Source organism: Meriones unguiculatus, chromosome 3, assembly GCF_030254825.1.
Source record: "Meriones unguiculatus strain TT.TT164.6M chromosome 3, Bangor_MerUng_6.1, whole genome shotgun sequence".
In the NCBI taxonomy this organism is placed as follows: Eukaryota; Metazoa; Chordata; class Mammalia; order Rodentia; family Muridae; genus Meriones; species Meriones unguiculatus.
In genome coordinates, this window is record NC_083351.1 from 166,112,572 (window position 1) to 166,137,723 (window position 25,152).

General features: G+C 45.9%; 1 protein-coding gene and 1 long non-coding RNA gene across 5 annotated transcripts in view; one reads left to right on the forward strand and one right to left on the reverse strand.

The window, feature by feature from the left end:
• Positions 1 to 19,358, reverse strand: part of LOC132653196 (uncharacterized) — a 33,780-nt gene extending 14,422 nt beyond the window's left edge. Inside the window, exons 1-2 of the long non-coding RNA XR_009590959.1 lie at positions 19,097 to 19,358; positions 18,128 to 18,211 (exon numbers count right to left, since the gene is read on the reverse strand). This is a non-coding gene — a long non-coding RNA (uncharacterized LOC132653196). The remainder of the gene's footprint in view (positions 1 to 18,127; positions 18,212 to 19,096) is intronic.
• Shroom3 (shroom family member 3) overlaps positions 1 to 25,152 on the forward strand; it is a 276,701-nt gene that overhangs the window by 155,850 nt on the left and 95,699 nt on the right. Inside the window, exon 2 of one of the 4 annotated variants that reach the window (XM_060380956.1) lies at positions 13,530 to 13,629. The exons of the other annotated variants lie outside the window; for them this stretch is intronic. Within the exon in view, the coding sequence (XP_060236939.1) occupies positions 13,553 to 13,629 (77 nt within the window). The 5' untranslated portion in view covers positions 13,530 to 13,552. The remainder of the gene's footprint in view (positions 1 to 13,529; positions 13,630 to 25,152) is intronic. 4 annotated transcript variants of the gene reach the window in all.

The window sequence follows — 25,152 nt, forward strand, 5'->3', positions numbered from 1 at the left end:
GAACTGTGGTTATTTAAGCCCAGGAGTTCTTGTCCTAATATGTGATGTTGGCAGTGGCCCTTTTACAACTAATCCCTCCCATGGGTATTTTCTGCTAGTATAGATGATCTCTTTCATAGCCTCAGCATAATTAACAACTAGTAATTTAAAAATTGTGTTTTTGAAATTTTTTTCTGCGCATGAGTGTTTTGCTTGCATGTGAATATGTTCACCACATGCATGCGTGGGCCCCACAGAGGTCAGAAGAGGTCCTTGGGTCCCCTAGAACCATAGCCACAGACTGGATACTGAGAATCAAACTTGGGTCCTCTGGAATTGAAGCAAGTGTTTCTAATCACGAAGCCATTTCTCAAGCTTCAGCACTAGTAACTTTAAGATCGAAATAATACTTATGTCTCATCTGTTGTCTGAATTAATTTTTGTCAGGTTATACAGTGATATTGCTTGTAACATGCTTTTGTTTGTTTGTTTTGTTCTAGTACAGACAGAGTCCCAGGCCAAGGGTCACCTTTAGTAATCATCTTTTTCGCCTCTGTCTAGTGACACCCTTTCTTAAACAAGAATCATTTTTAAAGAATTGTCCTTTGTTTCCACAAACACTGAGAACGCTTCTTAATTTAATTTTCTGACCTATATTGTTTTGTGTTATTTGTTTTTGCCATAAGAGGGATTAGGCTTAGGGCCTTGTGAATGGCAGGCAAGCTCTTTACCACTCAGCCCTCCTTCCCTCAGCTCCTTCCCCTTTAGAGTTTGAAACAGGGTCTCACTAGCTTACCCAGGTTAGCCTTGAATTTGCAATTCTCCTACCTCAGCCTCCCGACCAGGACTCCAGGCCTGAGCCTCCGTGTCCTACTCTCTATGTTGTCCTAGCCCTGACCATGATGCTACATATCTGTGCCACAGTGCTTGGACCAGGACCATGGGGTTTCTTTCAACCAATGTAGCCTCAATAGTACACACTTCCCACAATGTGGTTCCGTGAGGCCATTGACCAAACCTCCTCATATCATGATGAAAGTTGTAAACAAACATTTGCTTCTTCGTAAAAATCTTCAAAATTACCAAATAATCCCATGTTCGTTTATTTTCAAAGAAGTGTGAAAACAGGAGTCAAAGGCCTCAAGAAGTTAGACAGGTCTTTGGTGGAAACATCGATTCACACCACAAAAGAATGCGTGACAGAGGTAGTGAATATCACAAGAAACAAATGATGTGATTGTTTTGGGAAAGGGGCAGGAAACCTGAATGAGGATGGAGAAGGCAGGACAGACACAGTGGGCTTTAGAGAACCAAAGGAAGTCTGAGGGTAAGGCTCAGGGATTGAATGGACTCAACTTGTAAAGGCCCTGGCTCGATTTCCAGCACCTAAACCAACCAACCAACCAAACAAACCAAAACAACAGTGAGCACAGGAAAAGGTGTTTATCACTAACTGGCAATACTCATCAGGGATGTTTGATATCCTGGCTGCCTATGGAATTGTGTGTTGACCTCGGGCTCTTGTTTAGGGACACGCGACGACTTGGGGATTGGGCTCTGTTGGTGAAGGCATCCATTGGGCAGCCAGGACACCTCACTGAGCTGGGGAAGCATTTTCTTTTCTAGGCCCTCTTTGTGCATTTGTCGTCTTCAGGCATAGCTGTGTGTAATGAACTCATCTGTTTTGATAATGGTCCGCCAGGCTGTGTTTCATGTGCTCACTCCCACATCTCCCTGGAGCCAAATCTTTTACTTGAATGTCAACAAAATGGCAGCTCTCAGCAAGGGAACATTCTTGATTCCTGAGGCAGGGAATGAAGCCAGGCACTTGTGCGTTTGTTTTCAGATAGATTGGTTCTTATGTTGTAAATATTTAACCATTCACCATAGTATTCTTACCAGGGTTTCTGTTTGGTTTTTCTATTTATTTCATTTCTCATAGGCACATAAAAATTGTTCTCACTTTCCAGAAACTTTCTTAAAGCAAAAATTTATTATTTTTGAGAGAATTGGTTTGGGGGAGAATGAGAGAGAGAGAAAGAGAGAGAGATACAGAGAGAAAGAGAGAGGAGATACACAGAGAGAGAAAGAGAGAGACCTGGAAGTCAGTTTTTCTGTTGATTGGGTAAAGTGAACCCACAATATGAACAATGGATGTGATGGTGAAACGGGGTAATAATGTTTGTGAGGTAACGATATTCATGGTTGCCATGGATATCCTCATTGTTTTCTTTCTGTCTTTGCTTAAATTGCTGGTGGTGATGGCTAAAAACAGCAAAGGATTTGTTTTTTTTTGTTTTTTTTTTTTTCCTGCTCCATTTCAGGCGTTCTACTGAAAGAATCTCCATCAAGTTTATGGTTTTGAGAGTCCAGAGAAAAGCCATTAGCTACTAAAGCTACTGGGGAAGGCCGGTGGGGAGTGTGTGATCTTATCTCTTTAAGCAAAACAACTGGAAGCAGTTTCCTGCCACCAGTTGAGTTTCTGAAAATCCATTTCTTCATGGTGTTTGCACAAGACTTTGACTTTTGATTCCACTTTGCTCTCTTAGTGATGTGTTTGGGTTTTGTTTTGTTTGTTTGTTTGTTTGTTTTTGTTTTGGTCTTTTTTAGGGCAAAGGGCCCATGTAGCACCTAGTTTGTACTTTTAACTTGATTTATGATGCTTACATTTGAGATAGCTGTTTCTTGTGGGGGCGGAAGGGTGTTTTAATGTCTTCATGCTTCTCTTTTCCCCACACCAAGGATCTCAGGCTATATCTAGTCCATAAACAGTGAGGTTAGAAGACCCCGGAAGATTGGTCATGTGAAGTGGTCATGCAGTGAACCACCTGCAAGAATGTCTGACGGTCCTTGGATCACAGGCGACCTCAAGAGTACGGAGTCTAACTGGAAACATTACTTTCGAGAGCCGGCCTGTCTGCCAGGGTCCAGCACAGTTTATAAGTTTCCTTCCTGGCTTCTCAGCTGAACCCAGAAAACCCAAGAAAGACCCTCTGGTTCCAGCTTAAAATCCTGAACGGACCAGACGGTCAGAACCCCTGCCTGAACAGAGATCTGGCCCTCTGAGGAGTTAGAATGAATATTTTACCATCTTCCTTACCCCACTTCACATATTTATTGCCTCTAAGAAGGTGGTATTTTAGAAGTTACTATTCAATGGACAATGCCCAAAGCACCCCTCCCCCCTTTAACTGGCAAATGTGACAAGCAGCTTTTCCCCCTTCATGATCTGTATTGTGACACCCACTTTCCAGGTTAGCCTCGGATCTCTTCCCAGAAGTGTTTTCAGTGCTATGAGCCACAGATGTAGAGTTAAAAAGACACTCTTGTGATTCAAAAGGAAGCATTCCAGTGAGCTCTAACTGAGGTGTCTGCATTTTCTTTCTAAAGCACTGTACAAAGAAAAGTTGGGTGAAGTTCCGAGGAAAACTTGTGCCCATCCTAAATTTAGTTAAGTTCAAATTTTCCAATCAGGCTTTTTTTTGTTTTGTTTTTGTTTGTTTGTTTTTGTAATATCTATTTGTAGTGGAGAGGAATTTATATTTTAAGAATTTAACCATCCCTTTCTCCATTTTTCTGGCTAGGATCAACTGTAAAAGAGAGCTCTACCCAGAATTTAAAACGCATGAATAAAACGATCATAAAACCTTCACATTTCCCTCATTTATATCTCGCTAAAATGCCAGGATGGGAAATGGCAGTGGGCACGCCCTGCCTTGGGTCAGGCATTCTAGCCCCTGCGCTTCTGTCCTCTTGCTGGGGCCACTTGTGTGCAATCGGTGCCTTGCGCTGGCTGATGGAGGTTTCCTTTTGGAATCGGGGCCTGCCCTTGGTCTTGTGGCTTTGACACTGAAACACTGCTGTCTGCAAAAGACAGTACATTATAGCTCCCGGGTGCCCCCTCTGCTCCAGCCTCTTCATTCTTGGAAAGTTTCTGTGTTTCCCGGGAGATGGAGCATGTGTGACACTTGCTCCGGCCTCGGTGGTTTCAGAAGGCCCTCAGGCCTGTTTTGTTGTTCAGGTTTCTAAGGGTGGGTGAGGGGCATGAGAATTCCCAGCAGGGGCAGTTACCACTCAGTGTCAAAACCGGTACCACGTGACGCTCCTCTGTCACATTTTTTTCGGAAGACTGGTTTTTGTGGTACTTTTAAAATCGGGCTTCACACATCAAACAGAAATCATGAAGAGCATGAATAATGTGTTACCATCTGAAATGTGTTACCATCTGAACTTCTATAGGGTAAGAGCCTACCTCAAGCATTTCAGGGCCCACGTCCCTTTGGATTTAATAACATAGGGCACTGGGAAGGTTGGACTAGTCACAAAAAATTGTATTACATTTATTTACTTTGTGGGTGTGGGTTTGTTTTGGAGGGGGAGTTCACATGAATGGGACAGGGGACACTTTGAAAGACTTGGTTTCTCTTCATCATGTGGGTCCTGGGGAGTCAGACTTGGGTTTTCAGTCTTAGTGGCAGGTGCTGTACTTGCTGAGCCATCTTGCTGGCCCTGCCGAATACTTCTGATGTGGTCAGGGGTATAAAATTCTTATAATTTTCTCAATTACAAGGAATAATGACACATGATTTCTAATTTTTGCCCTTTTGAACCTACTCTTTTTTTAAATTAACTTCCATGTGATTGATAGGATTTTGGAACCAAACCTGCCTCTGGGTTGCCTAGTAACCTATGATGTCATCATGTGTCTCCCACCAGGTGGCGACACCTGGAAGGCATAGTTACCTTGCCCCTTAAAGGGACCAACAGCCATGTGGTCCCTCTCTTGGTCCTTTCTCTTTTGGTCTCTCTCGGTCCTTCCTCTCTTGGTCTCTCTTCTCTCTTGGCCTCTTGGCCTTCTCCCCTTTCTCTATCAGGGCGTCCCCTTCTCTCTCTTTCCCCCCTCTCTCTCTTTGCCTCTATTATGTCCTGCTTCCTCCTTCTCTCCCTCTCTTCATATCCAGCCAATAAACCTTTTTCACAGAAGATCTGTCGTATGCCTAATCATCTTTATTTAATTTGTCCCATAACATTACAGTGATGATACTAATTGCTAAAATTTTAAAGGTTTCAGCTGGAAACTCAGTAGCTTCAAACTGTTGTATGTCAGACTGCTAGTTTGTATGGCCCCTGCATCAAGCTCGTCTCTAGGGTTAGGCGTACACTGTGAATGGTAGCACCTAGGTGGCAGGTATGCCTCCTGAAAGAACCCTTAGAGGATCCATTCAAAGTACTCTTTAGTGGTGATCTCACATTCGACCCTTTTTGAAATACCAGAGATGAACATCAGGCAAAATTTAAAATAATCACATCTGTATACAGATACATACAAGCATACACATGTGTATACACACACACACACACACACACACACACACACACACATCCCTCCAAGCCCAGAACTATCCTTTTGTTTTTGATTTTTGTTTTTTGAGACAGGGTTTCTCTGTGTAGCCCTGACTGTCCCGGAACTCACTCTGTAGACCAGGCTGGGTTCTAACTCACAGAAATCCACCTGCCTCCGCCTCCCAAGTGCTACAACTATGGAATTTTAACTCAGGTGTCACAAGTCTTTCCAAGAAAGCCCCAAAGTTGAGAAATTGCCAAGATGATGAGCTGCGACTTTTGTCTGCAAGATTCCACAGCCTCTGCCTATGGGACACATCTAGCCACCCTCAGTGTTCGCAAATGTTAGGGCCAAACTCTTCAGGGGTTAGGTTTACTCTGAAAAATTCTCTCAGACTTTCTACCAACTCCCAGGTAGTTCTTGAAAGTGGATCCATGAGTCTTAGCAGGGTGGCAGCCTCCTGGGGTGGGGCGGGTTGGTGAGCCTAGGGTAGTCTAGGGGATCCTTAAGCAGGCCCTTTGGGACTGTGGGTCACAGCCCAAGAGCCATTTCTTCAACGTCTAACAGCTGTCTTAGTTCTAAAGTCCTGAGAAATTGAACATTCAGGTCTTATAGACATACTAATAGATACCATGTGGGCAGAGATTCTATCCAGCATCGCATTCTCTGTATTCTGTATTCGTTGAGAAAAGGGAAAAGGATTCAGAAGAATGTTGCAAATTCTGGAGAGTCAACGATTTCAGTGTCTCCCAGGCTAGAGCAGTTTCTCAGCTATTGGTGAATTAGTTGGGTTAACTGTTGGGTTCCAATGGGCCATTATGTATAATTTGCAAACTGCAATTACACTTAACAGGTAATTAATCCTTTAACAGATCTTGGTAGAATAGCCACTGTTCCATGGGGAACAGAGTGGCAAATAAGATAAGGGAGGTGTTTGTTTTCTTGGGACTTACATTGTCATGGAGGCGCAGACTGGTAAGCAAATAAACAAATGAAGAAGACAGCTTCAGGTAGACATAAGAAGGAGAGAGATTGGGCAAGGTGCTTCAGACCTACGGTGGACCAAGACAATGACTGAACTGAAGCTTAAATAATGAAAGGAGCCAGCCCTATGGCGGTGCGGGCTTTCATGACAGAGGAAGGGCAAGAGAGGGGCTTCAAAGTGGGGACAATCTTAGGATGCTGAAGGAGATGAAAGGAAGCCGGGGTAGCTAAGGCTTCATGATCAGGAAGTATGTGGCCATATCATGTAGCGACTCTTAAGTGTGACATGTGGTCTTTGAAGGGTCTTAAGCAAAAGAGTGACATTGACGTTATCAAATCTGTTTCAGTGAAATAACCCTGGGATCTCTTTCTGGGAAATAGGCTGTACGAGGCAGGGAGTGAAGGCAGTTTGGAAGGCATCACATTAATTCAGGAAGGTGATGTTTGCTTGCCTTGGGATGGTGCAATGGAGATGGCTGAAGGGATGAGATTTGGGCCGATAAAATCACAGATGAGCAGATGGGCTGAATACAGGGATTAGGGATTATGGCAAAGAAGATTGGGGATGCTGGATTTTATCTGGATGACAATGGAGCCAGAGGTCAAGATAGGGAAAACTGGAATAGGCCAGTTTAGAGAGGAGGGTGGGGTGGAGTGGTAGGGAGCTCGTGAGAGAGTTTAGTACAGCATGGAGAGTTCCTATTTAGGTATAATCTGTCTGATGCACCAATCAGATGGCTGTGTAGGTGTTGGTATTTGAGAGTGCAGAGCAAGAGATAAAACTGAGATGAAATTGAGAGTGGTACACACACAGGTAAGTAGTATTTAAGGTCCTGAGACCAAAGATACTCATCTGAGGAAAGAGCATAAGCAGGGAGGAGAGAAAACAAGATCAAGCCCCGGGCTCCACAGCCTGGAGACAGATGGGCTCTGCCAACTTAGACAAAGCAATGAGTTGGGAGAGGGAGGAAGCACAGGAGAGTTGTAGCATCTTGGAAGTCAAGCAAAGACCATTTCCAGAAGAAAGGCCTAGTCATCCAGGACAGTGCTGAGGGGGCCGAGGAGCGCGCAGATCACTGGCCTTGGCGAGGCAGCAGTGACTGGGAAGGGATGAAGAGAACAGAGCTGTCAGAAGGGAGGCAAGTACAGGCAATCCGCAGGCCTGTGCTTCCCTAGTCTCTGACCTAAGTGTTTGGTAATGGGGCAGGCCCCCAGCAGCGTTGCTAGAAAGACTTAGTCACAGGCTTTGAAGCGGTCAGTTCAGACTGAAACACACCGGTTTTGAGGCTTCGATTTCCTTGCCGTCACTTGAAGTTCAGCCACACCACCTGATGCGTCCTTTCACCCTGGCTTCCACGCTATAAGTAGAACAAGAGGCAGTAAAGTACCTCGCCTTCCAGGGCGCTTGCTGTTCACCTGTTCGGCCTGCACATTTGCAGGTTGTCTAGTCTCTTCCTGATAAGTCACACAGCTGCCTCTAAATTCCAGGCAGTCCATTTGGAATTGAAATTCTTCAACACCTCCTGTGCTGAAGCTAAGGGTAGAGTCTCTATAAAAATATTAACTTCCTCTTTTTTCCTAACCAAATGTCACATGCCAAGCTTAAGTTGAAATCTTCTTTTATTTATTTTGTGCGTGTGACAGGCGTCTGAGTGAGTGCATCGGTGCCAGAGAGTACAGTGTTGAGTGCATTTTCTCTTGCCACCTGGTGGGATTTAGGTATTGAACTCAGGTTTTTTTTTCAGGCTTATGCGCAAGCTTCTCTACCCATAAGCCATCTCTCTCAGTGACCCTTACATACCAAGTTTAAATGACAGCGGTGCAATAGGCAAATCTAAAGGGGGACCCAGAAAGGAAAAGCAGGCAACAGTTGATCCAGTCAGCATTGGCTCAAAACTGCATAAAATTAGAACACATTTTTTGAGTTGCAGTTGAACATTTGATTCTGCAATGCTGGTATTGGGTTAAAATAACAAGAAACCAAAAACAAACAAACGACAACAACAACAAAAAACTTGCATGCCAACATGACCGAATGCTAGCTCTGTAGTTACTCAGCATCCTACCACCGACTTCCCTGCTAATGAACAACCCCGCAAAATCAAAATGAAAATTTCATATATATATCATATATATGAATATATTATATTGTATTATATCATATTATATATATATATAATATATTATATGCACTTGCTCTCTGGAAGGTTTTTGTTTGTTTGGTTTTGGGGGGTTGTTTGTTATGAGTTTTTGTGTGTGTGTGTGTGTGTTTTCCTGTGGACAGCTGTGAAAAACAGTGATTGATTGGATGACTTTAAACCTGTCTCTCATGCCAGGTGGGGCCAAAGTGAGAATAAAGAACACTTCCTGGGGAATGAAGCCAGTCAGAAGGAACCTCATCATCCAAGTCAGAAAGGCTCCGTCATTGGTGCTTGGGAAGTGCCTCCGACTGGAATTGTTTCTGTCGCTCTAATCTGAAAATGACAATGTAGGTCCTGGCCAAGGACACGCAGCGTTTTACTGTGGGTGATGCAGCTTTAATTGGGACACACAGGCATGCCTGTAGACTTAGTCCTCAGCGTATGGGCCAATCAGATCACGTTCAGCATGTCTCAATGGTTAGTTTCATCTTATAATTAAGTAACAGCGATCATTTCCTGGCAGCTAATGACTGGCTAGAGGAGTTAGAAGCCTCATTAAGTTTATAATTTATCAAATTCTACATTCTCCATCTGCAGTGTTGCAAAAAGAGAAAGCACCCTTGGAATTCCTGATAGTCAGGGGCAAATCTCCAAACAGATTTTATGTTATGTGAGTGGTAACTTCTTCAAAGGTAACTTTATTTTCTAATTAAGAAAAAAATAATAATTATGTATTGCATAGTTGGAACAGGGAGACTATCCTATGAAGTTGAGCCAGGGGATTACAGAAGCACGATACAGGCACGTGTGCTATAGTGAAGGCTAGGTTGTAGGTTGGTGAGTTGTTTCACTTTTTGTGATAATTTGTGTATTTTTCCTGAGGATGACCTTGGGCACCTACTAATTCTAGGAGTGGCATCCATGTGTTTAACTTACAAAGATTTCTTGAAGGTCCACTATCTATGCCAAGGATTGTTCTAATGCTGAAAACACACTTGGCAAGGAAAACAAACAAGCAAAAGGCCCAGGCCATTCTTACTGAGCTGGCATTCTAATCTTAAGACTCCTGGCTTTAACATATCCTGGAAGACTGTGCTTCCATAGGTTTGGAGTGGTCAAGCTAAATAGAGTCAGAAGAGGGCCCACCCTGCGCCATCTTGATTATGCTGCCTCTGTTTTTTCGTGGGGGGAGGGGACACAGCCATTCTGTAATAGGGTGCCATTGATCGTATCATAGTTGGGAACCTGAGACCTTCCCATTGGAGAGAGAAGGTGGGACCTCTTCTAGGGAAACTTGCTTTTGTTTTCATTTAAGGAACTAGGCAGGAGCTGTTCACAGGAAAACAGTGATAATTTCTAGAGCATGGTCCAGGCACAGACCTGTCTCCCCAATGAGAATTTTTGGAAGTGTGGAACTTAGGGAAAACCCTGCCTCTTTTACAGTCCTTCTGTTCTGCCTGAAGGAAGTCTAGACGACCTCCAGAGGAAGGGCACCCTGGACTATTATGGCACTGCCTCCGAGGAGGGCCTCAGAGCCAACCCTGGGCGCCTCCAAAGCCCTTTTCCCTCTAGTCTCATTATTTCCTTGAATAAGCCTAGGTGCTCAGAGACACTTGCTGGCTTCTCCACCACAGGAGCAGAATGCAGAGTAGAATTCTGGTGTTTGCTTTGTGCTCTCAGATCAGCCCTGAGCTTCTGGCAAAGGTGATGCCTACCCTTGCCCTCATATTCAACCTGTAGACATTCGCACAGTGTGTCCTGAGAACGTTTTCCTTCTGGGGTCCCAACTAAATCTCTTGATGATGGACTTTCACAACTAAAATTTGAAACTGTGATCTCGTTTGGGTTGTGTTTTGTTTTTTTGTTTTGTTTTGTTTTCCGACACAGGGTTTCTCTGTATAGTCCCGGCTGTCTCTGTAAACCAGGTTGGCCTCAAACTCAGACATCCAGCTGCCTCTGCCTCCCAAGTGTTGGGATTAAAGGCGTGTGCCTGTGGTTCCAGAAAACCTACTTTATATCTGAACACTGTCCTGAGCAGGGTTTGTCCATGAACTCTGTGTGTGGTGGATGACCTCAGTTTTACTGGAGGGTTGTTTTCTTCTGTAGGGATCCGAACATTCCAAGATATGCTATATTATTTTTGTTTGAAACTATCTGTGGTGAATATTTGAAGAAACACTATTTAAGAACAGCTATTCTAAAACCTTTATCAGACTTCACAAACACCAAGATTATACTGGTTTAATGAATACTCCAACAAGGAAGAACCCAAGAGAGAGGGGGAAAAAAACTACTTTAATGGACAAATAACTGTTTAGTGGGCATTCGGCATGGTCACTGCTAGATAAAATATAGCTAGGGACTTTGGCCCTGAAATTACTGCTTTGTTTTGGTTTTTAACCCATTTAAAATCTCTCTTCCTAATGTACCTGGCGTTTGCCTGTACTTAGCTAAGAATGATGATCTTTGAATTTATTCCTAGATTAAAGATAGTTCTATAATATATATTTACTTTTAAGTTTTTATATGTACGTGTGTACACATTCCGTGTGCAAGTATGCATGTTCATGTGTACATGTGTGAGAGTGTATGTGTTTGCATGTGTGTGTATTTGTGTGTGAGTGTGTGAGCGCGTGAGAGAATGTGAGAGTGTGTATCTGTGTGAGTACATGTCTATGTGTGCGTGCTGTGTATGTATGTATGTTTGTGAGTGTGTGTGTATATCTCAGTATGAGAGAAAGTGTGCATATTTGTATGTGTATGTTTGTGTGTGTGTGTGTGTGTGTGTGTGTGTGTGTGTGTATGCAGAGGCCACAGGTTGACATTGGGAGTCTTTCTCAAATGCTCTGCACTTTATTCGCCGAGGCAGAGTCTTTCACTGAACCCAGAGCTCATGGATTGGGCTAGTCTAGCTAGCCAGCTTGTCGGGGCTCCCATCTCTGCACCTCTGGAGTACTGGAATTTCAGGCGGGCTGCCACGCCCACGCGGCTCTTTGAGAGCTCTTTCTTTTACACTTGTTACTTTCTTAAAGATTTGTTTTTATTTTGTGCTCCTGTGAATGCTTGCCTGCTCATATGCTTGTGTACCATAAGGATGCCTAGTGCATCAGGGCCCGTGGAACTGAAGTTATACACAATTGTGAGCTGCCATGTGGGTGCTGGGAACCGAACCCCTGTCCTCTGCAAGAACAACTATTGTTCTTAACCACTGAGCCCTCTCTTAAGCCCTGCAATTATTGTCCTCCCCTGCCCCACTGCCTTCTTTTTCTTTCAGAATTTTAGGCCCTCTGTTGACTGAATAATGATGATCAGAACCTTTGTGGATTTTTCCCCCAAAGGTGTATTTTATTCATGCCTATGTGCGTATTTATGCCATGTGTGTGCAGGGCCTGCGGATTGCCAGAAGAGGCCGATGGCTCCCCTGAAGCTGGAGTTACAGGCCCTTGTAAGCTGTAGGATGTGGGTGCTATGAACCAAACCTAGAATCCCCCGGATGAGCAACTTCCTCCCCCAATGTAATTATTCAATAGAATAATTTCATTAAAATCATTTTTGAAGTTGTGACTATCAAACACAGAGCTTCATACGTGCAAGGCAGTACTCTATCACCATACCACATCCCCAGACTCCTTGACAGTTTTTGGAGAAGGGTTATTCTTGGGATCCATAGCAGCTGGAAGGGACCTTACAGCCTCTGGTTCCGTGTGGCAAAGACAGACTTGCTAATGGAGAAACAACCCACCAGGTTGGAGACTTCTCCAGACATAGCTCAGTTGGCAGAAGGCTTGTCTGACATCATGAATCCCTGGGTCTGATCCCCAGGCCCACACGAGCAGCATGGTGACCCGTACCTGTAATCTCAGCACTTAGCTGGTAGAAGCCGGGGGGACCAAAAGTTCAAGGCCATCCTTTGCCACTTAGTGAGTTTGAGGCCAGTCTTCTCAGAGGAGGAAAAACCATCTCCAGAGAATGAAAAATTGTGTATGCTTTCAGGAGGAAGCCAAGCTTGGGGAGTTTGGGGAATACTGCCAGTCAGGATGGCTCAGCGGACCACAGCGGGGAGACACCCTGGCATTAAGTCTAAGCATTAGGTACCAAAGCCTGGGAGAGTGCCCTGAAAGGGAGGATGTGAGAATTTCAGCTCAGGGTGTCTTTCCCTCCCAGGTCACGAGGTCAGCATTTAATCACCATGGGTCTCTGCAATGAATGGCATCTGGATGGCTCGGGGGAAGTAGACACCACCACCCAACCCTTGATGGAATTGAGGGTATGGTGGAGCCACTGGGGCACCCACGAGCATGCCTGGCGGAGGAGGAGATCTTGGGACCAGCCTGTTGGCAGAGGTGGCACGGAAAGCCTCGGATCTCGGCTTCTGCCATCTCGGTGTGTTTATTTATATATTTATATATTTGGTTTTTCAAGGCAGGGTTTCTCTTGGCTGTCCTGGCCTCCCTTTGTAGACCAAGCCTGAAACTCAAAGCCATCTGCCTGCCTCTGCCTCTCCAAGCACTGGGATTAAAGGCAGGTGCCATCACACCTGGCTGGCTGCATCTCAGAGTTTAAAATAAATATATAAATATATAAATTCAGAAGTGAAGTGTTTGATATTATATGTTCATATTTGCAAAAGATTTTAAATGGGGCCCAGTGAATTGGCTGCGTGGGAAGGGAGGGGTTAAAAAGCACTTACTGTGCAAATATGACCCCACCCCCACCTCCATCACAGGCAGCTGGGTGTTTTTACAGAGGAACAGTCTAACTATTTTTTACTGAGTACCCGATATGTCCATGCAAGTGTGAGCCCGCAACTCCTCCACAGGAAACAGGCCCTGGTGTCCAAGCCCACTTGAGAGGGCTCCCTCTGAGGCACGCTTGGGGTCTCCCGCCTGCTGCCTGCCTGCTGGCATTTCCTCCCATCCCAGCCAGCCAGCTCTATTGCTGCAAACTGGTGATGAGGCCAGGTGGCTGGGAGGTGCGCCTCCCCGGGGGAGTCGTGTTGTTTTTATAACCGGTGCCAGCTCTGAGTGCCCGGTGAGTAAGCGCCTCTTCCTCTTTTCCCCTGAATGTTCTTTCATTCCAAGTTTGCAGCTGCGGTGTTCCAGACATGGTGAGGAGCAAGGGCTGCCTGGCTCTCGTCCTTCCCAGATTTGGGACCCAAAACTCCAGAAGGCAACAGAAGCTGTAAGTGAGGGCTCTGTGGGCTCTGTTTCCTCTTTAGTCAGGATCCTCTGGGAAATGGCCAGCACTCACCTTCTTGCTTCCTCTGTAGGGCAGATGGAAAGTGTTGGCTCGACACACGGTATAAGACTGAATGTACTGTCTAGCCACCCTTGGGCTGGTGTGAGGTGGGATGATCTTTTCTCTAATGGAATCGTATTTGTGGATGTTTCCATTTTTTTTAAAACATCAACAATGTGTGCTTGCCCTTTCTCATGTTTGAAAATCACTGGTAATAGATTTTGGCTATGCGCTTTAGGAATTGATACCACTGTTTCCCATTCTGCTTCTGACAATCGTGTTTGCTCTGGATTTTAGCCTCTGTGTTGTGTTACACTGCTGATGTCATTGTCAGCTGACCCACAAAGGGGAATTTTCTTCCAGTGAGAGACCCACAGTTCCGCTCAAGGAATTTGTTTTACTGCGGGGGTGGGGAGGGGATTCACTGGCTTTTTTTTTTCTTTTGATGTGTGTGTGGGTTTCTCTCCTGCCTGTTATCTGTGGCTGTAATCTGAAAAGACTGTGCATATTAAGCATGAAGCTCCATTTCTTGTGTCACAGTGGAAATCATTTCAAACTTAGAGCTTAGCTGAATCCATCAATCTGGCATCTCCTAGCAACACCTCCAGATACCCTACCTCAGGAGCGCTTCCGTCAGGTGATTCCCACTCACCTGCTGGCTGTGTCTGACTGGCCAGCCACCAGCTGCAGCCAGAGTTACTCTTGGTGCCAGCTCCATTCTAAATCAAATCTGTGTTTGAGGAGACTAGTCATGCTCATTATTCAGACCTCTAGAAGCAATGTGCCAAAACCACAGAGGCAGAAAAGCCAGGAACTGTGAGGCTTGTGGAGGGACCATAAAAAAAAAGTCAGAATTTCTCCTTGTAGTATTGCATTATGCATGAATGCGTCATGCTCTCTAGCTGTGAGCTCACTTGCCTTTGCCCCATGTCTGAGCCATTCTGCTTCTGACAATGAATGACACCATGGCCATTCTATAGAGAATGGGTAATGCCACAGGACATCCCCATTGCCCCAAAGTCATTGATCAGCTCTGAAACTGGAGCCGACGCCCTGGACTTTTGGCCAGCCTCGTCCTGCCTGAGAAAATGCAGCGTAGAAAGGCTGAGGCAGAGGCTACCTCACGTTGCTCCACTTGCCACTCAGCTGTCTGGAGAAATAAAAAAAGGGGGTCAAGCCAGAGGGTTCCATGTATGTGTGAATGAGTGATAGAGAAGAAGGAAAAAGAATTTGGGGGGTCCATATCCAGTGATGGAGGAATATGTTGGAATAGTCTTCTTACTGAGGCCACGATGCATCCTTCAGCTATGGTATAAAGTGCGTTAGATAATACTGAGTCTTTGCCATGGGAGAAGGTTGTCAGTGAAAGCCAAAGCATGAATTGAAGTCACTGACTGAATAAATATCTACTGTCTCCCAGGAGCTAGGTCCTGTGACATCCATCTTTGGGTCGTCACCAGGTGCTGCATGGTAGATGGATAAAATGGACAGGCTTATGTTCCGATGAGTGCTCACCGTCCGTGAGATTTTTGTCTCAAAGAGGTGCTCCGTGTTCTTCCTTCCTTGGGGCAGCTCACACAACCCAGCAGACACCTGTCTTGCTCCTCCCAGGACTTCCTACTCACAGGAAGAAGAAATTCCTCAGTGATGGCAAGTGAACATGATGAGCCTGTATGGTCATGGGGAGGAAAGCTTCATGCACTTTTACCCAGATTGAATCAGAGAAAATTTGTCAGGAAGAAGGCACGCCCTGGACAACTCATGGGAGAAGCATTTGCATGTCCCGGGCTTTACCTTGGCAGGCCAGTGGCAGGTGTGTAATTTCTGGGCCAGGCAGTCAGAGCCAATGTGGCTCCACTTACTCTGATGCTTTACCCTTCTTCATCCCTTGTCTCTTGGGCTTGCCTTCTAAGATCCCAGCTTCGCCTCAGGCAGCAAGCAGCCAGAACCTGGGGAAGGCACACCAGGCGCCATTATTTATTGAATGCTCTTCATGTATTGGCCTCCAACCAAAGGCAGAATTAGATTACTGTACCTGACCAGTCGGTTCACATTTTAAACAAATAGGCAGATAGAGGTGAAATAGGCAGAAAGGAAGGTGGAAGTGTACTCCAGGGAGAGGCCAGTGCCGGGGAGGGAGAACCGGTCATTTTGAGAGCTTAAGTAGGACAGGATCTCGACATATTTCAGATCCAGTTCTGCATTTTTGATCAGTCAGAAGGAGGGCGGATTTGCCCCGGGGAGGGAAGATGCGTCCGGCACTTCGCTCTTTCAATGCTGGCCCATTCCTTTTTGGTTGTTTCCATCGCTGGGCCACTAATGTGCCTCTAACGACTCTAACAGAGCATATGGCCAATCCTATGCAGTTTTTCTTCCTCATTTAGTGCGTTTGGGTTTGTTTGTTTGTTTGTTTGTTTGTTTGTTTAGACGAGGTCTTGCCATGAAGCACTGACTGACCTAGAACTTGCTCTGTAGACCAGACTGCTAACACTGATCCTCCAACCTCTGCATCTCAGACACTGAGTGAATACATCTGGCCCACTTTCTACACTCCTTCTCTTTGTGGTGCTAGGCAGTAAAACTTAGGGCCTTAAATTCTCTAAGCAAGAACTGTCCCTCTGAACTGTCCCTCCAGCACCCCCTGTCATTATTAACACTAGTACTGGGATCAAACTTGGGGCCTTAGACATGCTAGGAAAAGACTCTTACCACTGTGCTGCATCCTCAGCTTGAACTTTGCGTTTTAATCTCTGAATTTGCAAAGACTTAACAATGGTCACACACACAAACACACGCATACAAACACAGGCACGCAAGGAGAAAGAACGATGATTGTGACTGGGTGTCAAATGAGAACCAGGGCTAAGGTATGAGACGCTGTAGGAAATCAAAGTTGAGACAATTTCCTACAAAGCGATCTGAGTGCTCAGCCTTCCTGAGCACAGCCTTCTGAGAGGGTGGGATGAAGAGGGGGTTGGCCAGTTGCTGGGGACAGCACCTCAGAGTCGGGGAAGCTCTGACCGAGCTTGGAGGACAGCAAGCGGACTGGGAGGCTAGCGCAGAGCCCTCATTTAAAGTACTCCTCGTGTAGAGGAAACGTGGTCAGAGTGCAGATAGACGAAGATGTTAGAGGTGTAAACCTCCGGCAGAAGGAGACCGCTGAAGCTGCGTCAGTGGAGCCATAAAGAGATGAAAGGAGAGTTCAAAGGAAGCCAGTCCAGCAGCACCAGGCGAGATGGTCAGAGCACGCTGCGCAGAGGCCTTCAGCCTGGAAGGAATGCAGGGCAGCATTCTGTAGACCAGGTGGTGGGGTTCCAGATTGAATCAGCCATTCTGGGGAGGTTGTGATCCAGGGATCGTTTGTATCTAGAGTTTTCTCTTTCGGTGAGAAGGAGAATAACCACAGCTAAGTCTTTACTCGGTGTTCCTTACATGGCATCCTCTGCATGGCACCTCATGACACCCCTTTGAAGTACTCCCATTGCTCCCATTTGGCAGATAAATCAACGGAGGCCCAGAGAGAGATAGTAAATTGCCCTGGATCAGACAAGTTCCTAAGATGTAGAGCTGGATTGAAACAAGATGTAAGGCCGTTCGGGTCCAAGTCTTAACCACAAACGCTCACTTGAATAGGTTTGTGGGAAGATTTACGATATGATGAAAGTGACTCCCCAAGCGATGTGCGTTATCACAACCACTTAGGAGGGAGATCAGAGGGGCATTTCCATAGCCGCCTGTTGTCATGGACATCCTTTCTGTCATCGTTTTTAATGGCCTACTCCAGTTAAGGAGATCGGCGCCTGCTGGAATTTAAAGTCTAATAGGGTGATATGCTTTTCCTTTGCCTGTGTGTGAGGTGGAGGTGGGAGTGGGGGAGGGGTCTCTGTGTGCGGACGGGCAAGTGGGACCCTCCTATCATTGCCTCCCCAGACCTCACATGACAGGTGTGTGCCAACGCAATCAGGACTCACGTCTTCATGTGTGTGTAACAAATACTTTAACTGCTGACCCATTTTGCTAGCTCCTTTTGTTGTTATTTTTTTAAACGCTGATTTAAGGGAGGGGGAAGCAATATTCAGTATGAAATTCAGATTTTACAGACAGAGTGGATGTAGCGAGTCCGTGTCCCATTTAATCTTCATGGCCCCCCAAGTCATCATCTGTTTTGAGAGGGAAAGTTTTCAGGCTGTTTTCTTCTGTGGAGCCTGGTGTGTTTCAGCATTTATGTTGCAGTAGCCCTTCCCCAAGGTCCATCACATTATTCTGTGACAGAAGCTTTTGTTGAACCCGTAAGACCTCCTTCCTCACAGCTACGCACAGTTTTGTCTTATTTTCTTTCCTTTAAAAGTTGCACAGGGTGTGTGTTCACCATGACTGGTACCCAGTCTAGGTCCTTTACTCATCACCAGAGCAATAGATCTGATGTGACCCAGATTCTTACCTCAATGCTACTCTTGTTTCCTTCTGTCTGTTTCAGATTCGACTCAGGGAGAAGCCAGCTTCAGTGGGACAGGGTTTTTGGTTTCTGTGTAAATAACAGAAAGTTAGTGTTTATCTGGTACTTACTCTAAGTCAGCAAGTTTTTCTAGCCCCATCTTACAGATGGCAAAACTGAGGCCCGGAGAAGCTAAGTAACCTGCTTGTTTGGGGCGGTAGAACTAGGAACTAGAAAGCCTGAGCTTGAACCTGCTTCATTGGCTCTAGAGAGCTTGTGGGTTGAGCAGTACACTGGCTCTTTATTGCTTATACAAGTCCCTTCCTTAACCTGATTAAAATGCAGCGGTTTCCATAGCAACGTATGGAGGTCAATTGTATAGTAAAAGTCAATAAAACTCTATTGGCTCTCTGCGTGGCACACTTCACAAATCCCAGCAGCTGAGTGTGTGAGGGGAGCTGTTTCTGAACCACCCTTGCTGCTGCTGCTTTCTGCGGCTCTCCTCTCAAGCCACAAGCCTACAGTTTGGTCCATTGTCCATCAGCATCCGCAGAGGACCCATCCTTGAACCTCAGTCTCAATCAGTTGCCACTGAGAGGCCATGAACGGGGTGGTCCCTGGCCTGTATGCTATTTGCATTCTAACTGGGCAACGGGATGGCCTCGGAAAAGCTGTATCCATCCACACCCATCAACACCCACACAGCAGTCTCCAAAGAACCCAAACTAGCTGAGCCTTAGTAAAAACAGCCCTAAAGGGAGCTACACCGGCATTCGAGTGAGCCAGCGTCCTTACGTATGTTGTCCTGTCCTTAGCTGGGTGCTAGGAGAGACGACACAACGGCATACAGCCCCATACCACTCGATCCCTAAAACCATCAAGATTTCCACCAAGATTTGCACACTCTCATTATACCAGGTTCTGTCGCACGGAATCATCCTTCTTAAAATACGAAACGCATTTTTGTATTCTCACCACTGCTCATCTCAAGTGTGGATCTCTTCCATACCGAGAAACCCCTCTGTTCTCTAAAACACCAAGTCGGTGTCCTCCAGTTCAGCTCACTCCTGACCCAATCTACCCAGGGCGAACAGCATGCCGGCAGGTTAGGGGCTTATTCCCTGTTACGGTTGGATACGATGTATCCCTCATGAGGTTTTTGTTGTTGTTGTTGTTTTGCTTTTGAAGGTCCCCCGTAGAACAGGATTAGGTGGTGTTGGGTCCTTTGAGAGATGGAGTCCTGTGGAGGGTGAACAGGTCATTAGCCATGCACCCTTGAAAACAATTAAGTTAGTTTTCCTGGGCCCCTGTGGAGGTGACTGGATAGAGACATGAAAGGCTAGCCCCTCTCCAGGTTTCCTGGCTTCTGTTTCCTCCTGATCTCTCTCTCTCTCTCTCTCTCTCTCTCTCTCTCTCTCTCTCATGCTCCATGGTGCCTTTGGCCATGATGGGAAGAGGCCCAGTATGCTTCCTCTGAAGCCAAGCATATGGGGCCACGCGATCTTACATGCAGCTCCCCAGACTGCGAACTAAATGAATCTCTTTTACAAAAGCATATGTCAGAGGTCCTGGAGACATGGCCTAGAAGCTAAGACCACTTGCAGCTTTTCCAAGAAATCTGGGTTTGACCCCCAACAAGGGTCCAGAAGTGGCCTGCTTCATTCTCAGACAGTGCCGGGTTCCAGCGGCATCCTTTGTATTAACCCCACCGCCCGCTGTTCTAAAAGGTCAGTCCTTTCATCCTTTGAACCAAACTCCAAGTTTTTTCACTTTATCATCTTCCAACCTTTGAGCACAGCCATCGTTTCCCTGCCAAACCCTGTCTTTTCCAAATTGGCGTCTTTCATCCTTTCCCCCATTGCTCCCTACACATCACTGAGTCCCGAGCTGAGTCCTACACATCTCCCTGCTCACACGTGAGCTGGGGTCCCCACCATCAAGGTCTCTCCTCATGGACTTCAGTCTGAGCTGCTGGCATCGCTCTCAGACTGTGGCATCTAACTCAGGAACAGATGAGGACAGTTACTTCCCTTGTTCTGAGTGGTGTCTTTCGACCAAGTGTGATAACCTGGTTTCAACCTGTTCTTTAAAAGAAGGAAAATCAACGTGCTTTTTCTGAAAAGTTTGTTTTGAAATGTGGTCTTTCTCCCCACCCCCACCCTGGGAAAAAGAGAGTTGGTCATGGGTTTTTTCCATTTGGCATATTGTGGTATCTTATACCCTCAACACACTTTTCAATAATTTTATTTATCTATCCATCTCATCTGTAGCATAGGAATTGTTTAAAAATACTGTTTAAGTTTTTCCTAAGGACTGAGGAAAGACACTGATATGCCAAAGGCCAGGGTGTGTCTTCAAAGACCAGGCAATTGAGACTGCGTGGCGTGTTCATTCTGTGGGTGACACTGGGGCAGGTCCTTTGTGTGGGCGGGCTCTTTTAAAGTGGACCGCAACCCTTGTGGTGGCTGCCTCGATGGGGTCGTGTGTCCGTGAATCTGTGCATCTCGCCCTGAGAGGGCCCAGTTCTTCCTCCTTCCCCTACAGGACATGGGCACCCTGTCCAGACCCACATTAGCTTTGCAACTCTAGAAGGAGTGCAAGTGAACTGCTGGAGCAGGGTGAGCCTCAAAGGCTTTCTTCAGCTGGACTGACTGTACATAAGAACTGATCATGCCTTAACAACGGCTCCTCTGGAGAAGCCAGCTTCCGTCAGGGGTGGGTGAAGGCAGGGAAAGCATATTGACACACTTGTGTTTAATTTTTGAGGCGAAGTCTCGTGTAGTCCACGGTAGCTCCAGACTTGCTACACAGCCAGGGATGATGACCTTGAACTTCTAATCGTCTTGCTTCTGTCTCCCACATTCTGGATCACAGGTGTGCCTCGCCACGCTCAGTTTTATCACTTTATGTAGTTCTGTGAATTGAAGCAAGGGCCTTGTGCGTGTAAGGCAAACATTCTACTGACTGAATTACATCTCAGCCCCAACCTCCCCAACTTGTATCATTTTCTAAAAAGCATATATGTGATAAGGTCATCTATATAGGAGACATTATGGAAGATTATTTCATGTAAGGAAACCACTGTTAAAACTAACAGTGTCTGTTAACCATTCATTCACTGAAGCTATATTAAAAAAAAAAAAAAAGACAAAATCTTAAAGGCAAGTGAATTTGAAATAAAGGCCAGCTAATTATAGCAAGGAATGTGTTGGATGAGAGTGGGTATATAATTATATAGTAATTATGTTGGAAATATAATCACATGCCACCAGCCACTTAAATACTTCACCAGGGAAAATGAATCTACCCTCAGCAGCCACCCTTCAGATCTCCAAGACCCACGCTGACTTTGTAAAATGTGTGATATGATTTCTTCTTAGAAAGGGTGACCTTTTCTTGGCCAATTACAAGGCACTGCTTTGAGGGATTGGAACCCAGGCTCTGAGGGACAAAAGGAAACTGAAACTTCCATCAGCTAATGATGCCAGGAGCAGTTGAGATTAGAAAGAAGAACAAAGTCGGTTTTAAAAAGATTTCCCAAATCAAAGAGCTGCTCTCTCTCAACCGCCAAGGAAAAGCAGAGCCATTGTCAGTAGGAGCAGTCATTTGTCCACGTCTTGGGCCTCAGTCAATGCCAGTGAGAGATTTTGAGCAAAGTCCTTTGAACTTACTGGGAGAAATGTGCTACATAAGCTTGAGCTACTATCCTAAAACAGAACAAACAGCAACAAAGAACAATTAGATCAGAACATTTAGGAACTCAGCAATGGAAAGTGATATGTAGTACTACACACACACACACACGCACACGCACACGCGCGCGCGTGCGCCCAGGACAACCCATGATACACACAGCAGCGGTTGTTGGCTGTTCACTGTGACTGTAATTTTCCCCTTGGCAAGCTGTACACTCTTTAGCATACTTTGTTACAGCCATTTGCATTCGTCCACTTGGGGACAGACCTCGTGGCTCAAACAAGAGACATCTATCTGCATCTGGTCCTGGAGACTGGAAAGCTCCGGCCTTCCTAGCTTGCAGATGGCTGATTCTCACTGTGTACTCATGTGGCTTTTCCCAGGCACATGCACTTGGCTCTGTAGTTTACATTTATTCACGCATGCACTTGCTTATGGTCGCTGGGGATCCAACACGGTGCTTTTTTGAAAAACATTGGTTCTGAGGATCAAACTCAGGTCTTTGTGTGTTAAAGCTGTCTCCCTAGCCCCTTGGTTACTCATCGGAGCCTCTTTTCTCCAAATATAGATGCAGTGGGTGGGTAAGAAACATTTAGGTAATAGGACCATCCCACCGTGCAGCAGTCAGTGTAGAACTCCTGGGCTGGGCAGAGGGCTGGGCTTCCTGCACACGTGCGTGATAACAACGGAAATGCCTTGAGTAGGCTAGCTGACAAGTAGTGGAGAAACCTAAAGGGTGTCACTGTGTTTTCTGCGCAGTCTATAAACGCATGAGCTGAGCATTAGCACAGAACCCTCTTCACTACAGATCCCCTTTTAAACCCCCTCAAGGTTGATTTAAAGGCAGGCAGCCCAAGCATTTTCTACTGTAAGCGACAGCTCTGAAACACTGGCTCTCCACCCAGCAACCCAAGCGTCAGCAAAGGGAGCCTTACAAGTGTCACTATACTGTCCCTGAACTTCTGCCTGGCGGTAGAGGTGGCCAGCACCATTATCGCAGGATTGAAAGTGTTTCGAAGCATCTATCTCCGTCATTCCTATTTGTACCAGGACTCTGGGTTACCTGGTGGGCCTCAGAAAGCCACATGCCAGCCCGGAAATCCTAGGACGAACTGACAGTGCTAGGCTGAAAAGGCACACAGCCACTTCTGTGCCTGTGTGTGTCAAGCAAAGACAGACACACACACACCCGCCGCCGCAGTTCCTCCCGTGCTGGCATTTGGTTTTGATGCTTCAACAATTTGAGCTAAGTAAACAGAAAAACGGGACTCGCAGACAAGAAAGATGACTCTGTGAAGCTAGAGACAGCTGAATGGATGAGAAGGTAATCAGGGAAAAGCCAAAGATAACGAGGAGACGCCGATCATAAATCTGCCGCAAGGTTCAGACAGGGGGTCAGGAGGCTGCATTGGAGACAGGGGTCAGCGTGGTGGCTTTGGGTCCTGATTCTGCTACCTCTGCTCAGCGCCCTGTACCGAGTGTTCTGCCTCCAAATGGTGGGAGGTTGAACATGCAAAGATGAAAATAATAGCTGGGTACAAACACGCGTGACAGGTAACACAGCGTTACTACAACTTGAGGTCCTTGAGAAATGGGTCAACCAGTGTCCCATGCCACAGGCTTTGCTCGCCCGTGCTGTGTCACATGACTGATAAAACTCGCCCAGCCGCCTGCCAGTTTTAATCTTTGTGGTTTCCTATGATCCCAGGAGGCCAGGCCTTCCCGAAGAGGGGTACCAGGTTGTGAGTTCACATAACATATGAAACACATTTGAATTTGTCTTTCCATATTCAACAATATCAACTTATATGCTAATTTCTTGACCATTTGATGGTCCAGGCATTCTGGAAGGTTGTACTGGGAAGCAAGCACGGCGCAAAATAATAGGGGGTGGGGTATGTACACACACACACACACACACACACACACACGCACATATACACACACACATATAAAAGAGGAGTAAGAGGAAGTTGGAGGAGAGGACCAATCTAATAATTGTAAATAGGACTTTTATATCAAGTATTACTTAATAAGTAAGACTGAACCCCCTTGAGTTTGATGCAAAGTACTTCAACAACTTAAAATCATTGCCATGCTGTCTGGGTTTCTTCAGTCTGGCTGTAATTTCTACTGCTGTGCCACTGAGCTGCTGTGCTTAGGAATCCTATATTGTGGGTTTTCCATGAGCCAGACTCTGTTTTAGAACTGAATTTTAGTGGTTGTTTTGAGACAGGGTCTCACTCTATAGCCCTGGCTGTCTCGAAGTTCAGCCTATAAACCACTTTGGCCTTGAATTTACAGATACCCATCTGTCTCTGTCCCCTGAGTGCCAGGATTAAGGGTGTGGGACACCACACAGGGATAGTGTGAAATTTTCCATGTGGGCATCGTTGATATCTTAGGCTAGGGAAGTCTTTGATGTGTGGGAACAGGGGCTGCCCCAGGCATTATAGGCTACTTAGGAGTGTCCCTGATTTCTGTCCGATTGTTGTCACCCCAACTGTGACAAGCCAAGTGTCTCCAGATACGTGCAGAATGTCACTTAGAATCAAAATTGCCCCTGGCTGCAAACTACTGCAATAGACACATGAATGTTTGTGGTTTGTGTGAGGCAGAGTCCTACTGTCTTCAGGCCTTTTTTTAAATTTATTTATGGAACCTGTGCTCTGTGCCATGCATTGTGTATAAGAATGAGTAACTCATGGTTGTTATTGAAAGAGAAGAGTCTAACAGAGAAGAAAACTTAAACAAATTACCAATCATCGAGGTAAGTACAATGCAGCAGGCATGCAGAGGGACTGGGGACGTGCAATTTTCATGGTCAAGGGCAGGGAGTTGCTGCGGAGCAGCCGCTGGGAATGTGAAGGGTTTCCAGGGAATGGGGAAAGTTGGGAGAGCGGCACAGATTACTTGTGTGCCGCTCTGTACTTCCTTCCTAACTCTGCTACCCTTTCACACAGTTCCTCAGGTCGTGGTGACCCCCAACCATAAATTATTTTCATTGCTGCTTCATAACTCCAATTTTGCTACTGTTGTGAATCATGATGTAAATATTTTTGGAGGTAGCGGTTTGACAAAGGGTGGCACAGGTTGAGAGTTGCTGTCGCGGGCGGTAAGAAGCCACTGGAGGGGTTGGAGCGTGAGTGTCTTATTAAAACCAACTGCTTGGATGGGTATGCAGAGAGTGGGTATGAGGGATGTGATGGCCAAAGCAGGAGGCCATCTAAGAGGCCAAGGACTTGAAGTAGAGTGACAGAACGAAGAGGGAGAGCAGCTAAAATATCGCAGGGGTTAAAAAAAGGCATGGCATTGCGACTAGTATAGGAAATGAG